At 38.6% G+C, this 18272-nt stretch overlaps 1 protein-coding gene across 2 annotated transcripts; it reads right to left on the reverse strand.

The window, feature by feature from the left end:
- Positions 1-3134: 3134 nt before the first annotated feature.
- Positions 3135-6606, reverse strand: LOC102703277 (nudix hydrolase 12, mitochondrial-like). Of its 2 annotated transcripts, XM_040520847.1 has the most exons (6): positions 6288-6606; positions 6109-6202; positions 5854-5977; positions 5592-5675; positions 3905-4054; positions 3135-3767 (listed from the first exon to the last, which is right to left on the reverse strand). In XM_040520847.1, the coding sequence occupies exons 2-6, from the start codon at positions 6186-6188 to the stop codon at positions 3585-3587; spliced, it is 621 nt and encodes a 206-aa protein (XP_040376781.1). In that variant the 5' UTR covers positions 6189-6202; positions 6288-6606; the 3' UTR covers positions 3135-3584. The 2 variants fall into 2 exon arrangements, with proteins under 2 accessions (XP_040376781.1, XP_015688984.1); XM_015833498.2 differs by having other exon boundaries at positions 3582-4054.
- Positions 6607-18272: the final 11666 nt, after the last annotated feature.

The following is an 18272-nucleotide window of genomic DNA, read 5'->3' on the forward strand; positions in this document are numbered from 1 at the left end:
GTTAATTCTAATAAGAGGCATTTGCAAATTTGTCACTCGTTTTTTTCTAAATTGCACGGATGCCACTTTAATGATAGTTCTAGTGGTATTTTTGTAATTTTCTAGTAGTAATTTTATAATAATATTTCAAACCAGTGCTAAATTTGTAATTGTCCCTTCTAATAACCTTTTGATTTTCCAACACTGAAGCTTCCTCCGACGGAAACTGACACCGAGCGCCAACGATTTGGTTCGTTGTGAGGAGGGAAGGGATTAAATTTTCTTCCTCACCAAATCCACAACTGAGATGGTATCAAAGGCTCAAAGCAACACCTGTAAAACCTCAAATCCATTCTCTCACCTAAACTCACCTGGATGACGGCTCTTTTATGAAAGGGCATTTAGCCTAGTGGTTACAGTGACCTGAGTAACGCCTAAGGTCCTAGGTTCAAATCTCCATAGTAGCATGAATTTCATATTGGGTATTTGAGAGGCTAGATCCCCAACTTGGACTAAGTTTCCAGAGTTTCTAAAATAAAAAAATGGATCCCCAACTTGGACTAAGTTTTCAGAGTTTCTAAAATAAAAAAATGGCTATATATATCTGAGTGGATATAGAGGCCGGATAAAAATACCCTTCTTAAAAAAAACTCACCTGGATGGAGTTGCTAAAAGCAGAAACTGGTAACTACTACAACAACATCAGTTCGGATATAAATAATTGCACAAGTTCATAGCAACTGGCGTGACAGAGGCAGGCTCTATTAGCAAGGTCACCGATTGGTTATTTAGGGAAAAAACGAAACGATATACATGTTCCTAACGATTTAAAGGTAAATATTGAAAAGTAAACTGCGACAAAAACACTCAAAATCAACTTTTTAAATTTAAGGCTAAAAGTTTAAATTTTTAATTATAAACATAAGTATAAATAAAAACATATGGGTGGAAAGATGTATATGTAGAGATGTATATTTTCTTAAAACCACAAATTGGACAAGATAGAGATATACACCACAAGGAAAAAAAATCCCCATTTGCACCCTGGCTAGAAGCATTACATGCCGAAGAATCAAACACAAAGGTATAGTAACCTACATATGGATTATGGTTTAGGGGTTCATTACCAATGTTAATTGCCTCCATGCTAGCTAGGTGGCCACACAAACATGTGGACTATGGACTAAAATGGATCGGTGAGGCCAAACTCCATCTCCTTTCGAGCTAACATGTCCATCTTGTAGCAAGCAGCCTACATGATTTAGGATCTACCATCTGTGAGATTTCTCATCTGGTTCTTGGTTTTGCTGGTCCACAGTCGATACCCTATCAAGAAATCAACATTACCTAATTTATAAGTACCTGTAAGGATTTTTTTTCAATTATCTTAAATTTAAATAGGAAATTGGGACGTTTAACTGAAAAAAAGACCTACTTCATATCAAAGCTTATCACATAGGTGTCATATACTTTTCAGGCCGCGTTCGGCCGGGGGATAAGTTATCTAAACCCTCTCGTTTTCCACGCATACGTTTCCCGAACTACTAAACGGTGTATTTTTTGCAAAAAAATTCTATAGAAAAGTTATTTTAAAAATCATATTAATCTATTTTATATTTTTAAATATTTAATAATTAATTAATCATATACTAATCTATTACTACGTTTTTCGCGTCAGATAACTAACCCACTCCACACCTTCTACCGAACACGGCCTCAGTAATTAAACTAAGCTAAAGTCTGCATAATTCATTTATTTGCGTTCTCCCAAATATTTCTCACCTTTTTCTTCGACTATTGCGTGCATGCTTACCGAATTGCTAAATGTTGTGTCATTTTGCAAAAAGTTTCTATATAGAAGCTTATCATCTTAAGTAAATTTTTAACTTTGTAGTAGTTAATTCCATTGTCTAAACCATTAAATAACTATCACAAAAATTAGAAGATATTCATCTTCTCATTATCTCAAACAATGTCGTGGAAAACATCCAACTTGGCCGCTAATAAACATTAAATTTTCGTATTTGGCAATCAATTATCTGATTTTCTGTTCAATATTTGCATAATCTATATAATTAGGAAAGTCCACCCCACGGTAACTAGTCTATCTAGACTGAATACATTTTTTGCTACGTTGGGAATTTAAATTATTGGCAACTAATTAATTATATTATATTTGTAACTATGTTTACTACTATTTTATATTAGTAACTAAGTTTTTTGATGTTTTATCTATGAAAAATAAACTAAACATAATATTATTTGGAGTGGAATTATAGCCCCACACTCATCCTGGTTCATTTTGTGGTTGCTCAAATTAATAATGGTATATCCACATCCATTTTATACAATCTTGAACATTTAAATATCTCCAAAACATTTAGTAATACCAATACATACATGTTAATACAAACATTAAATTTTCTCATAATTACGATTAATCTTCCGTATTCCAATTAATCGTTTTCCGACACCCCAATTCCGTTTTTCCACCGCACTGATCTCAAACACAGCTTAAGATATATAGGAATGGGCAGCTTCGCTGAAAAGCTAGACTGAACACATGGACTTAGGTGATAACAAACATGCATGGGCTGAATAATCTGCAATGACTATTGGGCTTAGTAGATAACGAGGCTGGCAACCCTTAGCCCAGTTGGAGTAGACCTGGAACTGGAAGTGCAAGTGATTAGTTGAAAATAATGGCCCAGCCCAACAAATTGTCAGAAAGGAATCAACTATAGACTCGATGCCCGTTGCTTCTTTTTTTTTCCCCTTTGGACTCTAAATTTTCAGGCACACCTTTTTGACTATGTCAATATAATATCTTTGAATGAGGTTTCTTTTGTTAAGTATATAAACATTATATCATATTGCAGAGTCATATTTGATTAACCAATTCAACCACTGCAGATGCAGACTGGTACGAGCAATAGAGTCAGGAATTGTCACCCGCTAACTTCTTGTAGTAGTACAAGTTTTCGTCCTTTTAAGCTGCCTATTTAATTACATCACCATTGTTTGTTTTACCAAAAGTAAAATTTGATGACCATTTATTGGGGATTCTTTTGTGACCTGAGGGAGTAACATCAAGGCTGTTCAAAACGGTTCATCTCTCCAGAAAAATCCATGTAAGAATACTGAAGACACATACAAAACACATGAACGGACAAGTTATGCATCTTACTAATTTTATTAATATTACACAGAAGAATTACATAGGAGATATTGCAATCCAAAGAGGGTTAAGCTTAAATGACCTATTAAACAGCTGTTTGCCTTAACCTCGGGGCCAACCAATACCAAATTTGTGGATGGAAGTGCCTGCAACTGAGGGGGCTCAGGTCACAGAATCTTAAAAGCGAATGTGCAGTTGTCACCAACCAGCTGGGCAACAACTGCAGGTAATCACAGACTCATCACTACCTGATTCAGAAATCAAAAAAAAAAAAATGAACCTGCTAATAAAAAGTGATTAGAGAGACCCTGAATTTCCTGGCAGCCATGCATGTCTGCAGTCGATGGAGGGTTGACAGCTAACTACTTCAGTTTGCATGTCTGTGTTCATCAGTTATCCACAGCAGCAGCAGCAGCAGATTAAGCAATCAACACAGCGCTACTGCGCTATCAGATGATGCCTGCAGCATCCTGTACATGCTAGTACTCTGATCAGTCAGCTCCTGCGCAGACGCCACCGGCTCGATCATCGACAGCCGCTCCAGCAGCGCGGTGAGCGCCTCCCGCATCCAGTCGTACCGACAGAGTTGGTAGGCTTCACCGGGAGAGACCTGTACACGGTGATCACCATGAGCAGCGACAGTAGCTGGGTTAGTTTTTTCTGAATTCTGAGATGCAGAGCTTCCATTGACAGCTTGATGACAATGGTGAAAACTTCGGTTTCGTTGTACGGTGGACAGTGGCTCACCCATCGGCGGCCATGGGTCGCCTGCTCCGGCCATGACTCGAGCTCCTCAGTGACCTCCATGGCGAAGATGTAGCCCTTGCAGGCTCCCCTGGGGCTGCTGCTGTTCTGGCTGCTCTTGCTCTTGAACACCCAGTGTCCCAAGGTTGTCCTCTGCAACACAACACACACAGGAAATGTCAAGCACCCAGTTGTCAATGAAACGAATCGCATATCTCTGCCGAATTCACGCAACACACTGAATTGTCCCAATTGCTGTCACAATTTTGCAGCGTGCAACTCAGCAGCCGTTCCTATCAGCATTTGCAAGTTGCCTCCGAATTGAATGGTGCGAAATGATGCACCAAGTGAACAAAGAACGCTGTACAGTACAGAGTACTAACAGCAACATGCTGACATGAATGCATCACCTACGTAGGAGATGCACTGATCAGACTGGCGATGGCAGTGTCGGGGGGCAAGTAGGAAACACACCACATGCATAGTGGTTGGGGACATGTATGCACCAGAGATAAATAAAAATTGCGGCCTCTTGACTCCGATCTGAATGAGAAACTATTTTTCTCTGATGATGAAACAAGCCGGCAAACCAAGTATGGAAGAAGAGCTTTACTTCCATCCCAATGATTTCAAATTGCCGAGATCTTCCCCACAACTAGAAAATCACAATGATTTCAGAGTATCACCTTATAAAATTGGTGGGTAATGATATGTTTAATCCCCCAACCCAATTGTGCTCTGCAATACTGATTAGGTTGGTTAATCAAAACTTTTCTGTTGTTTCATACTTTTTTTTCTCTCCTCCTCATGTGTGAGTTGCAAACCACCAACTGATCGATTGATAGTGTGCTAGTAGAGTGTAGTTCTTGCCAGTGCAATGGCTATAGAGAAACTTCCATGTCGCTTTCGCTATCTGGAGAATCGTCAGATTACTGGAGCTGCCCATGAGGGGCCCTTTTCTGCTACATGCCTACATGTTGCTTAGAGCTATCTGATCAGAGTCGCAAAATGCAACCTAGTTTACGGTTTGCTGAGCTTTCATCGGCAGGGCAACTGGACCAAATGGCTCCAAATTTGCGCCGCAACACGACACCGAGAAAGGCGTCGCGACCATGATCCCAACCGGCAGACTTTTCAGGATGCACATAGCGTTTTTACTCTGGACGCTAACAGCAAGTATAATAGCAGGTTGTTAACCTGACTAAATGTTGGACAGAGGAGAAAGAGGAGCAGTGGACTGTAAGCTTACAGCTGACTCGGCAAAGAACCAAGAAACTCTATCAGAGATAAGTGGGTCATATATTAATGATAAAGAGTTAATTATTATATAAGTGTGCTGAACAAGTATGTAAAAAGTCTTACAGCCGATTTGCTGGTTATATTATTAGCCTTACTATAATCAGCGTTCAACCAACCGCACCAGTAAGAACACAAGGGAGCTTAATTAATGATTTTTTTATCATTCTTAAAAGTAAAGCTTGAGGTATTATATTTTTCAGCGTAAAAATTAGTATCTTAGGGTATAATATATCTTAAGGTATCATAATTTTACATTAAAATTTTTTGGTATCTCAAGATATTCTTTGTTAAAAAAAACTTTTAGTTATATGAAATCAATCTGCTGGAAAAAAGAAGAAAGGACAGGGCAGTGCAGAGAGGGAAAATGGAATGGTGAAAGTGAATATAATACATCGATGATGCCCTTGACGCCGGCCTCTTCCATGGCCTCGCGCGACGCCGCCTGGTAGACGTCCTCGTCGTCCTCCCACCCACCCTGTAACAAGAACAGAGTCAGATCGATCGATCGATCAATCAGGAATCATTTTTCGGTTCAAGAAGAAGGAAAAGAAAAAACTCTCGAATCATTTCGTCCCATGAATTTAACTCTGAAGCGTGAGCGATTTCGGTCCAAGAAAGCCTGAAGAGATGGTGGTGCAGAGACGAAGGATTACCTTGGGGAAGACCATGTCGGCGCGGTTGGGGGTGGAGATCATGAGCACCTCCACCTGCTGCGGATCGTCGCCGAGGCTGCAAGGGTTGCCCTCGTCGTCTTTCTTCACCCGGTACGGCACACACCTGCAGAGAAGAAGAAAAGCGAAAAGATGGCGGCAAGAAATCAGACAGTCGAGAACGCAAGCAGCGTGGTAATGGATTAATGGAATGGAAACGGATGCATCCGCGGCGGCGGCGACGATGGGGGTACCCACCCAGCGACGAGGCGGTACTCGTTGTCGTAGCGCTGCCTGAGGCGGCCCGTCCTGGCGATCACCTTGTCCGGCGACGACATTGCCGGCCAGCTAGCTGCCGCGGCACGCACGCACGTGAGCAGAGCACAGAGAAATACGGGAAGAAGAATGCACTGCAGCGAGGGAAGCCGCTCGCTCACCTTACGAATACAAACGCAACGCAGGAAGCAAGAAGGGGGCGGAGGATGAAGAGGAGGAAGACGAGGAGAAAAGTGCGTCTGCGATTCGTGTGGAGGAGGGATGGTGGTGAATATTGGTGATGGTGGCAATGACGCCACGGCCTTATCTCTCCACGGGGGAAGGGAAGAAACGCCAAGAATCGAAGCGAAGACGATAAAAAAAAAGGATGAAAGAGGAGGAGGAGGAGGCAATCAGAAACAGGGGGCTATCGTATAAATGGCGCGCGGCCTTCCCGCCAGATTTATGGGCGCGCGCGCGCGAGCCAAGAAGAGCGAGACGACGACGACTAGGAGAGAGAAAAGGGAGGGAGCGCGGTCAACGTGCCCCGCCTGGCACTGCCATTGCCGTTGCCACCACCGACCCACCGACCGTCTCTGCCGCGACACCCAAAGAAAGGAAGCCGGACAGATTTCGCGCCATTTTTGTTCATCCGTGGCTAAATATGCCGTCAGGGAAACAATGGTTTTTTTTTGTTTTTTTTGCAAAAATGGCAGCCGATGGTCTCACGTGTTGGCTGGACAATTAAGGCATGCTAGCTGGAGCGTGTGACGATTTACTGGGCTATTAACGATACTATTGTTTATCTTTTACTATTGTAGCATATTGGGTTGGTTTTGGGTTTTAAATATGGACTTAGAAATTTAATTTTGGAGTTGTTTTTTTTTAAATTTTGAACTTTATCTTTTAAACCACGAACAATAAAATATAATAGTTTTTAATTTTCTCTTGGTGGTAAACACTTGTAATCAACTATTGGTCAAACGATAAGATTCGTGACTTGCATACATGTTTAGGACACGCCCAATGTATAAATGAGCAACATACTAGTAGGTCCTAGAGCATCCAACACCATGTTTTCATCATCTCCACAATCTTGTGGTAATTAAATTTAGTAGGATGAGAGACTTTTGGCTACCATTTCCATGAAAGTACCACAAATACTGTATATCTATTGTTATTAATTTGCTTGATGCAGGTAGTAAAACAATAATCTATTATACTATCCGTTACATATTATAACACTTTCTAGCCTTACTTCGATTCATCAAATGTATCAATCTATATATTTTATATATGTTTCTAAATTCATTAACACACAAATAAATTTAGACAAAACTAAAAAACATTATAATATGAAAAAAGGGGAATAGTTATTACCACATTTCTCATAGTGGTACATTACACCTGGTTACTAGAGTGCTATATACTTTTTAACCACATTGTGATTGCCCTTACATGGGTATATAGGTCAAATCATGGGAAAAACAAGAGGAGACAATATTGCCAACAGTCATGTACTAGTACTACCTCCATTTTGTATCGTAAGACTTTCTAGCCTTGTCTAAATTTATCCATTGATGAATAAATATAATTTATATATATGTCTAGATTTATTAACATTTATATGAATATAGATAAGGCTATAAAATTTTACATTACGAAATGGAGGGAGTACAATATAATTTTTTGTTGGGACGGCCGAAGAATTTGGCCATCCAAATTTTATTAAGAAGAAAGAGGGTGTTACAGTTGTTACATGATCGACATTACATTGTTAAAAGGGACAGTAGCCGTGGCCAGCGCCCCTGAAAGAGGAAAAGGGAGAGGCAGTGCCCCATTTTACACTTAGGCCGCGTTCGGCTGTAGGAGGGGTGGGTTAGTTATCTGGCGCGGAAAACATAGTAATAGATTATGACATGATTAATTAATTATTAATTATTAAAGAAATAGATTAATATGATTTTTTTAAAACAACTTTTCTATAGAAAATTTTTGCAAAAAATACACCGTTTAGCAGTTTGGGAAGTGTGCACGTGGAAAACGAGAGATGTTAGATAACTTATGGAGGATAACGAACGCGGCCTTAGGGGGTGTTTAGATTGAGAAAATTTTTAGGAGAAGTATCACGTCAAATGTTTGACCGGTTGTCGGAAGGGGTTTCGGACACGAATGAAAAAACGAATTTCACGGCTAGCCTGGAAACCGGGAGACGAATCTTTTGAGTCTAATTAATCCGTCATTAGTACATGTTGGCTACTGTAGCACTTATGGCTAATCATAGACTAATTAGGCTCAAAAGATTCGTCTCAAGATTTCTTTCGTAATTGTGCAATTAGTTTTTTTGGTTCATCTATATTTAATACTTTATTTAGATGTCCAAAAATTTAATGTGATGTTTTTGGAAAAAAATTTGGGAACTAAACAAGGCCCTTATTTCAGCTTCTTTCTAGACCAGGATTTCATCCTCGACGGCCCAATACAGCTGCGAGGCTGAGCGAGAGACGTGCTCGAAGATTCGTGCATTGCGCTGCGCTCCTTCCATAGGAACCAACACTATAAGGCAGAGGGAGTCAATCGTTGCCATGTACCAGGGTCTGAAAAGAGTTTCCAGCCGATATCTACCAATCCGCAAACTCTGCTCCTTCATTTGTCGGTAAAGAGAAGGTTGCCCCGATCCATCCTGGTAGCATGGAAAGGGTTGTATGGTTGTGCTTCAGCATATCCTTTGTCTGTTTGAAATTGTTATTTGGACGGGTTATGGATGGATATTTCTATGGACGAATCAAATATTGTAAAACTAACACATAGCTTAATTGGAGCAAGTTATCTTCGAAATGTTTGGTGTAGGAAGTTTTTAGGGAAAATTAGTATTTTGGAAGCATAGCAAGAATAATCCACACAGAATCCATTAGCCATAGGCCCTCCTCTTTTCAACTTATTTATCTAATTATTGAAACAGATTACCTTATGCTTCAAAAAGTATTTTTTTTCCCAAAAATATTCTTCTACGGTATTTATTAGACCACATCTTTAAACTTATTTTGAACTTTATTTTTAAATATTTTATTTATTTCTAAATAAGTGGATGATAACAATAAATACACTTAGTACTCTAAAACAAATTTGTGGTCATATAAACCATAAAGGATGGGCTAATTGTAGCATCGATCACATACTCATCAGTTAGCTGAAGGCGGTTGGATCAGATCCTGCTCACAGTGGATTGCGATCCTCTGCAGTACATTTAATATATTCTTTTTACCGGTGGATCAAAATGAAAGGATTAGATCAGTTGCTACAATAATTGCTACTTGCTACAGGAGTAAAAAATACTTAAGCACGACTTTGGTACTCTAGCACTTCATGGTATATTTGTTCCTCTCGCATAAACAGTTTACACCTACAGTGATATAGACGATTCAGACCCCCCGTACTCATAAGCTATTTGAAGCCTGAACAAGTGAAAGGTACTGGTGATAGTATAGGATAAGAGTGCATATACATTCATTATTGCTTCTTTTATTCTATTCTCTGTTACTCCCAAGAGGTTACAGACATATATATAGGTAGCATGTCATGGTTATTGAGAAGCACCTCTGGTGCAGTGGAGCTGTGTATATATGACTCCACTATAATAAAGGAAGTCACAAGCAAATTAAATAAATGATATTTTCATAGTTTTTTAAATAAGACAAATAATCAAACATTGTAAGTAAAAAAGTCAAACATCTTACTTTATGAAACGGATAGAGTATTTGCTTAAGCCTCAAATGTCTTGTGTAGCTGTGTTACGTGTCATCATTTTCAAGATTTGTCACCATCACCAAACAGCAATTACTATCATTAGTTCTATTCAAGGACTGTTACGCAAATCAAACCTACATGGTATGTTTTATACTTATTAATATTATTGAGAAGCTTCGTCTGGAGATCACGAACATGCATGAGCAACACAATTTGTCAAGTTTAGAAATGGCGATCATGTACTGTTGGATTCCTAGCTAGGTTGTTGCTACTCAATACAATTAATCAACCATCAAGAATCTCATCTGCTCCTCAGTAGATGGAATCTTCTCATGATTGAAGGAAGGCAGTGTATATAGTTAGGTTCTTGGTTCAAAGTACATATACTTTTTTTTAAAAAAAGCATATTGGTTTTTGGATGATCTAAAGTTTTGAAACATCTGAAATCATCTAAGGCAACTAATTCAAGGACTATATAGTAAAATAATGTAGTTTAATAGCATACATGTTATGACATCCATCTATTTCTAGTCTAAAGGTTACTAAACCCACATAATTTATACTCAGTTTTTAGAGAATTAAATTAAACTTAAATAGTGACAACTTATAATTAACATTAATTCATGCTACTTTCTGGAACAAGAATTAATATATATTAACTAATAATTTCAAAAATTAATAAGGCACGGTATACAATATGGATTATTATTATTATTATTATTATTATAATAGTAGGTTTTGGCCGTTCATTATACAAATAACTGCACTATATATAAGATACGTAGTACTGGACACTAGCATATATATATATATATATATATATATATATATATATATATATATATATATATGGCATTTTTAATTCAAGTAATAATTCACAATTAGCAACATAAATATCGTGTAGACATTCATTGATTGATTTAGGTGCAACCGCTTTAATTAGTTGTGTGTTATGAACTGGTTATGCTCACTGTTGTTAATTAATTTGACATAACAGAAAAAATACGTACGCGTGAACAACTTCTTCTTTAGTAGTACAATATATACAACGTAGTACTCTAGATAATTTGCTTTGCTAACTCTTCATGCCATTCTATATGATAGCTAACTAGCTAAGTATGATTTGCTTTCTTCTATCTTTAATAGCGCAAGCATATAATACTTGTGCCAAGTATATATGCACATATCATTCATCGGTTAGACTGAGATCGCAGCTGCAGGTCGATCGGAAGCCTGTATTGATCGATCAAAACCAGTGGCGGATCTGGCTAATAATATTATGGATTTTGCACAAGTTAAAGTTTTAGTCCTGTTTTCTATTGTTTTTTGCCAGAATTTTTTAAGGGGGTCTTTATGAGGCTGTAAAGGCTTTAACGGGATAACGGGGCCCGAGTCCCTACTGCCCCACGTTAAATTAAATTTTCAGAACCATTTTGTCACAAAGTATCATATTTGAATGTATCATTAATTAGTACGAGTAGCTGTAGAATGGAAATATATTCTCTGACAAACTTACCGTTTTCACATGGATATAATCAAATGCATTTTAATCGGCTCGTCAGTCGTCAATTGTGCACTGAATCTCCATCCTGACCATATACTCCTACCTCTGTCGCATAGTACACGGGATTTTGACTACTCACTTACAATCATTCATCTTATTAAAAATTTAGTACAAATATAAAAAATTATAAGCAATACTTAAACTACTTTTAATAATAAAGAAAATAATAAACAAAATAAATAATACTTTTAATTTTTTTAATAAGACGATTAGTTAAACATTACAAACAGAAAGTCAAAATCACTTTTAATCCGGGACGGAAAGAGTACTTATTAAATACTCACTTCGTTACATAACGTAAGATGTTTGACTTTTTACTTGTAATGTTTGACCATTTATTTTATTTAAAAATTATGAAAATATCATTTATTTTGCTTGTGACTTACATTTTATAAAAAAAATTTAAGCATGACTTGTCACTTTTTATATTTGTACTAAATTTTTGAATAAGACGAATGGTCGAACGATGCATCTAAAAAAGTCAAACATCTTATATTATGAAATGGAGATAGTATTAATTAACTGTTTCTTTCTAGTATTGCTGAAATTAATGTTTTCCATTGATCTGTCTATTGTACTAATTAACTAATGTTCGATACTTGATATGTCTATGCATGCATTCTGTTTGGAGTTCTACACAATTCCTGCAGCTATAAATTCTCATTAACCAGGGATGAGAATTACTCTGCTGAGTCAATAATATAATGTTCCCTTTTGCAGAAAAGGTTGAACATAGGTGGTCCTAGGAAACAGGCCGGGAGCCTATTCTTTTCACTTTTTCCCAGATATTTCCCGCAGATTATTTGCTCATGTTTCTAAAAGTATGATTTTTTTAAAGAAAAAATATTCTATTACAATGTTTAGACCGCTTTTCTAAGCTATTTATGAAGTTCATCTTAAAATATTAATTTACCATGTTAATCAAGTAAATTTGCCTCAATAATCCAAGAAAAAAAATGCTATGTCAAATCAAGCCTAAAGGCTATATATATATGCTTTCCGAAGCCCTAACACACCCAACAAATTTGATTATTCACAACACCCCCCAAAAACGATCCTAGGCAGCCGTTAGGAGGCACCACCTGTGATTAGGAGTGCTAATGAGCCAAGTCGTTTGGGTTCTTTCATACCTTATTTAATTCTTAAAATTTTTTAATTTAAAATTTTATATATTTTATTTTTAACTTATTTTGAACCCAGCCCTTATATATAAAATGGTTTAACTCATTACCACCCCTATCCGTGATTGCTCAGCTGGGAGGCCCGGGGGTGGGGGTTGGATTGGGGGCACCTCCGCACCTGCGAAGATGAAACATTACAAGTGGTCTGCTTAACACGCTCGCATGTGATGGTGGGAACATCTTCACAGGCGCGCGTATTAAGCAGCCCGCCTACGATGCTCTGCTATAAATTTTTGGGACAACACATCAGACAAGTTCAAAGTTACAATATTTTTACATCACAAAAGTTAAACATTGTGAACATAAACCTGCCTACATTTGCTACATTTTGAAAGTATTTATGGGATACTTGCAGCGGGCATGGAAGAGTCACTCCTTGAAAATCAGAGTAGAGCTGCGGAGGATGAGCGACGACGATGAGGATGAATCATAGTTAATTCTTCTGTATGACTTTTTGGACAAAACTCCCATATGTATGATTTTCTTATAATATTTTATAGATATATGATCCGAATTATTATATGTAATGTATTTGGATTATATTACTAGTTTCCTACTAGGTTTCTCCTAACCGTTTCCTACTTGAAGTAGGAGTAGAATTAGTTTCCTAATAGGATTCTATCCGTCTTTTCCTATTATGACTCCTTGATTTCCCCTTATATATATCCCTTGTAAGCTGCACGGGAAGGGTGCGACGGCCCGGTGTATTTCCCTGCTATTGTAATCATCACCTCATAGTGGTTATTGCCGGTTGACGCTCGTGGTTTTTTCCCGTAAGGGTTTCCACGTTAAATTTGCTTCTCGGTTATCTGGCTAATTTACCTAACAAGTGGTATCAGAGTCTGGCTAGTTTAACATCTCTAGCCCGATGGACACAGTGTGTGAAGGCCTGATGAACCGTAGGGTGCCTGCGGGGATGCACGGCTTGTATACCTGATGGACCGTGGGCTGGTGATAGCCCGGATACGGTGAAGGGGCGGTGAAGTGCTGAGAGACACCAATGTGTGAAGGGGGAGATTGTTGAATAATTCCACATTGGTCGTGGAGGGGCAATGGACGTAGGATATAAGTGGGGGAGCCCCTCACCCCATTGGCTAGCTTTTGAGGTGGGATAGACCCTTTACGATCCTACAGTAACGTTTTAAATCTATTTTCTAACTCTATCATAGTTAATTCATTCATTTGAATCATTGAATTTTTGTCACAAATCAAGCATGCCATGCATGTATGTCCTGTATCTACATATATATGCCCTTAAGATACGATAATACTTATCCAGATTAATAGGAAACAGTAACTAAACTTTTGGACGGGGGAGCATATGTAATGTGTTCTGCCAATTCTTTCTAGTTTACCATTTTCACTTGCTAATGTCATTATTGAACCCTAGCCTGGTATGTTTTTTGCAGGAGCATTAGTACATATATATAATTCCCTTCTTTCTAACGGTTATTAATGCCTTTTGTTCTAGTGAGGAATTAAGTGGTAATGTTTGATTTTATGGAGGTTCTTTCATGTCATCAATATTTGGAGATGCAGCAAATTACATATGATTTTTGTCATAAGAGGTTTCCAGACCATTAAGGAGGACGTTTTATATTTTAAAGAAAAATAATTAATCTATCTCCCTGGAATAATGGAAACAAGTGGGGGAGTCCATTGACATGGACATGGAAATATATTTTTATAGATGACATGATACAACCGGTCTCCATGAAATCAATAAATTTAGTTTGCAGGTACCAAATATGTCCAAAATAGGCCACTGGAAGTACTGTTTCCTTGTCCCAATTGCATCATCCTTGTGCTGAACTTTTTTTTTATTGGGGTTTCAACTGTACTGAATTTTACAATAGATTTGAAAACGATGTTGGGGGCAGAGAAGAAACAATATTATTCATGGAGGAGAATTGGTGTTACATTGTTATGGCCTCTTCGCCATATATAGCGACAATATGCATATGGGCTGCGGACTGTGCCTTTTAATTGGACTTTTTCCTTCTAAGCACGTGGAGCTATGCTCAGCAGTTGCGTCAGTACCTCGCTTAATTATCGACATATTGAGTACTTATGTTCACAGGTATTCTTCATCATCACAGTGAGTGGAGTAGGTTACAATGTTTTTTTCCCGATGAAAAATCTATGACAGATTTACCGCAGCTCGGCTGTAAAAATAAAAAAAGGTCTCTAAAAGGCCGCGTTCTTGATCGGGGAAGTAACTGATGTGAAAAAAGTAGCAAAATAATTAACATATCATTAATTAATTATTAGCTATAAAAAATTAAAATATATATTGATACGATTTTTTAAGCAACTTTTCTATAGAAAATTATTTAGCGGTTTAGAATACGTGTATACGAAGAACAAGAGAATCTGGCTTATTAAGAAAAGCAAACGAACGCAGCATAAGGCTCACGAACGGCTCAAGGTTGGCTCGTCGATCTTAGGTTTTATTTTGGAGCAAAAGTTGTCATGTGGTACTTAAAGTTTGCTCTCTTTGATATCGGACATCGCAAAATACATATTTGCTGGAGAACAAAATAGAAAAGTAAATGGCCTACTGGACTTCGATGGTATTATTTTATATATGTGCTATAAATAGAAAGAGAAGCAGCGGCAAAAGCACCAACTCGCCCTGGTCTCAATCTTTACAAGCGACTAAAACCAGAGCCACTCTAGTCCCCCTCCCCTGATCTTCCAGTTCCTCTTTCCTCAAACTCTAGAAATTGGGGTGGACAATGATAATGGGAGTAGTACAGTACTGAACTGATGGAGTTGTGATGTCGCTCGGGAAGAAGTCTCTACGGAGGAAGACGAAGAAATCCATGGTTCGTTTGATGAACATGGTGTCCCTCATACCGGCTCACCGCTACAATTGATCGTCGCCTGCAACTGCCAATTGTCGTCGCAAGCCCAAAAGCTATATTTTGGGAGAGGGGATCGGGTGAGCGGGGGTACCTTGGATTTGGTTCGAATCATATCCGATTGGATTGAGATTCATTGGCCCATGGGCAATCTTGTTTTTAATGAATGCTTCCCTCTCCATTTAGAGTAGATATAATAAAATAATATCACTGCTCTCTAGCAGCCAATTATCTATTCTTGTGTATCCTCCGACGGATACATATCATTCTTCCAGTGCTATGCAGCAAATAACACATATGCTAGGAATGTCTTGTAGTATTTTTTTTTTACGAACTTCACCTTAACTCGTGTTCTAAACCGCTCTTCACGTAAATAATTATGTATTTTCTCAGCATAACCAACTTAATTTGTGGACAAATTAGGCGTGGGTGTAGTTAGAGGTGGGAAAAAAAGCTCTACAATCTTGAGCCAGCTATCTTCAACTCGTGTGTTCTCTTTCAGACAAACGGAGTTGTCTTTTTAGCACAATTTTATCAGAAAGTCTCTCCTACGGAGTTCCGTTCAGACGGGACAAATAAAAACCAACGTCTTCACGCATAACATATGCGTATGTTTCGCACATCCTTCTTTCTCTCTCTTCTCCATATTTCTATCTCACACGGGCTAGCTACGGCCGACAACTGTAGGCGCCGCACAACATCGCCATCGCATCGCACCGTGCCGTCCTCGCATGCGCCACTGCCACGCTGCCCATCCCGCCGCCGTTCGGGCGCACTCGAGCTCGTCGATATGATACTACCTGGTACCACCTAGTATCATGTGGTATCTGCATTCCTCGAGTTGCCCTTTGTCTCATGACGCCATCATACCAGATGATACCAGACAGTATCATCTAGTATCATATCAGTGGTATCATCTAGTACCAGCTACGCGCTGCGACGTGAGGTGCATCGGAGCATGGAGGCAAGAGGTGCGCAGAGATGTGTGACACGCGACAGCAAAAGTGCGACATGGCGTTGCATAGCGCGACGGCCGTGGAGGTGGGTGGACGCGTGGAAGCGGGTGCACCCGACGACGGGCGGAGGTGGGCGGACACGCGGAGGCGGACGCATGAACATGGGTGGAGGCGGACACGGTATTTTTTTTATTGTTGTGTTGCGTAATCCGTTCAGATGGAATACTGTCCTGCAGCAATCCTCACTAAAGTCTCAGCAACGGCTTCCCTACCGATGGGATAAATTAATGACTAATTTATCTTTTTCCAGGGCTAGCGAACCTACGTCGGCGCTGCATGCTTCTTCCCCGCCGGAGCAACCTATCCCGCGCTCGCGCCTCCGCACACTGGTGTTGCCTTCCCCTGAGCCGGACCGCTCCTCTCTGCACACACTACATTCCTATCCATGGAGTTCGCCACTAGCACCGATCTCAACCCGTGCCGAGAGGGCTTCACCGTCGTCGCCGATCTCCTTCGTTGCTCTCTCCTCAACCGTCGGCTTCACCGTATTCTACCTTGGCTCTGTGTTGTTTTATCGTGCACCGTCAACAATACCAGATGATATCAGTTGGTATCATCTGGTTTCCTCTATGGTACCAGGTGATACCAACTGGTATTAGTTGGTATCATCCTGTTTTAGCTACTCATGTTGAGGTAGCGGGATGTGACAACGCGAGGTGTAACCGAGCAAAGGAGCACATGTGGCGGTGAGAGACGCGAAGAGGCATGCGGTGTGAGGCACAAGGTGGCGTGAGAAGTGCCGTACGACAGCAGATACACGATGCAGACTGCGGAAGTGCGCGGATTTGTGGAGGCATACGTGTTTTTTTTGTTTTTTATGCATGCCGATCAGGATCATTAAGTATCCTGGTACTGTAGCGACATCTTGTACCGTAGCAGTTCTCTAATTTTATTTATATTATGATATATAGTTACAACATGTTGCTATTGCAGCTACAAAGTAACCGCATCATCACTTGTTTTTAATATCTTGGGCTAATATCGAAACATTAGCGGTAGGTAAATCTAAATTAACACGACTATATGACACCCTTTTGTAGTTAACTAATATTTTACTGCCGATCAAAATACACCACATCTTTTCGTATCTGATTAGGCTAATAGGCTAAATTTTGAATTTTAGATTTGGAGTTAATTTTAGGGTTGTTTCATCGAAGTTTATTTTTCAGTCTTGGCTTTTAAACTGCTAAGAATATAAAAGTTTATTCATAAATTATTTTTTCGTTTGCAAATATGTCCTAAAAAGCCAAACAATCACCCTTTAGTCATTACTATTCCCCCCTTCTCAATATAAGTCTAACTTTTGAGTTCATATATTTATTTAGAAAACTACAAAAATAAACTTAGGTGCAAAGATATAGTATTTCCCTAATATATACTCAATCTAATTAAAGTTATTTATCATTTAGGAGAAGATTTGGTCAAAAAATTTTAAAATTCTAACCATCTATTATTTCTTAAATGATTAGTTTAAATATAAAACAAGTGATATACATAAATTCTTCTGAAAGAATTCTCTCATAATATCATATCATAAATTTATTAGATTCTATAAATTTCTTTTAATAAAAAATGTTTATCAAAATTTTAAAGGCCTAACCAAATCTTACTAAACAAGCAATATTTGATCGGGAGGTGTATTAACAAGCCGAATGAACCCAACTTTAGCCGAACCGAAAACGAGTAGGGCCGTGTTCGGCATGTTATGAGTAAGTAATAGATTAGTATAAAATTAATTAATTATTAATTTTTAAAAAAAATATAAAATAGATTAATATGATTTTTAAAATAACTT

This window comes from Oryza brachyantha, chromosome 2 (assembly GCF_000231095.2).
Source record: "Oryza brachyantha chromosome 2, ObraRS2, whole genome shotgun sequence".
NCBI classification, from domain to species: domain Eukaryota; kingdom Viridiplantae; phylum Streptophyta; class Magnoliopsida; order Poales; family Poaceae; genus Oryza; species Oryza brachyantha.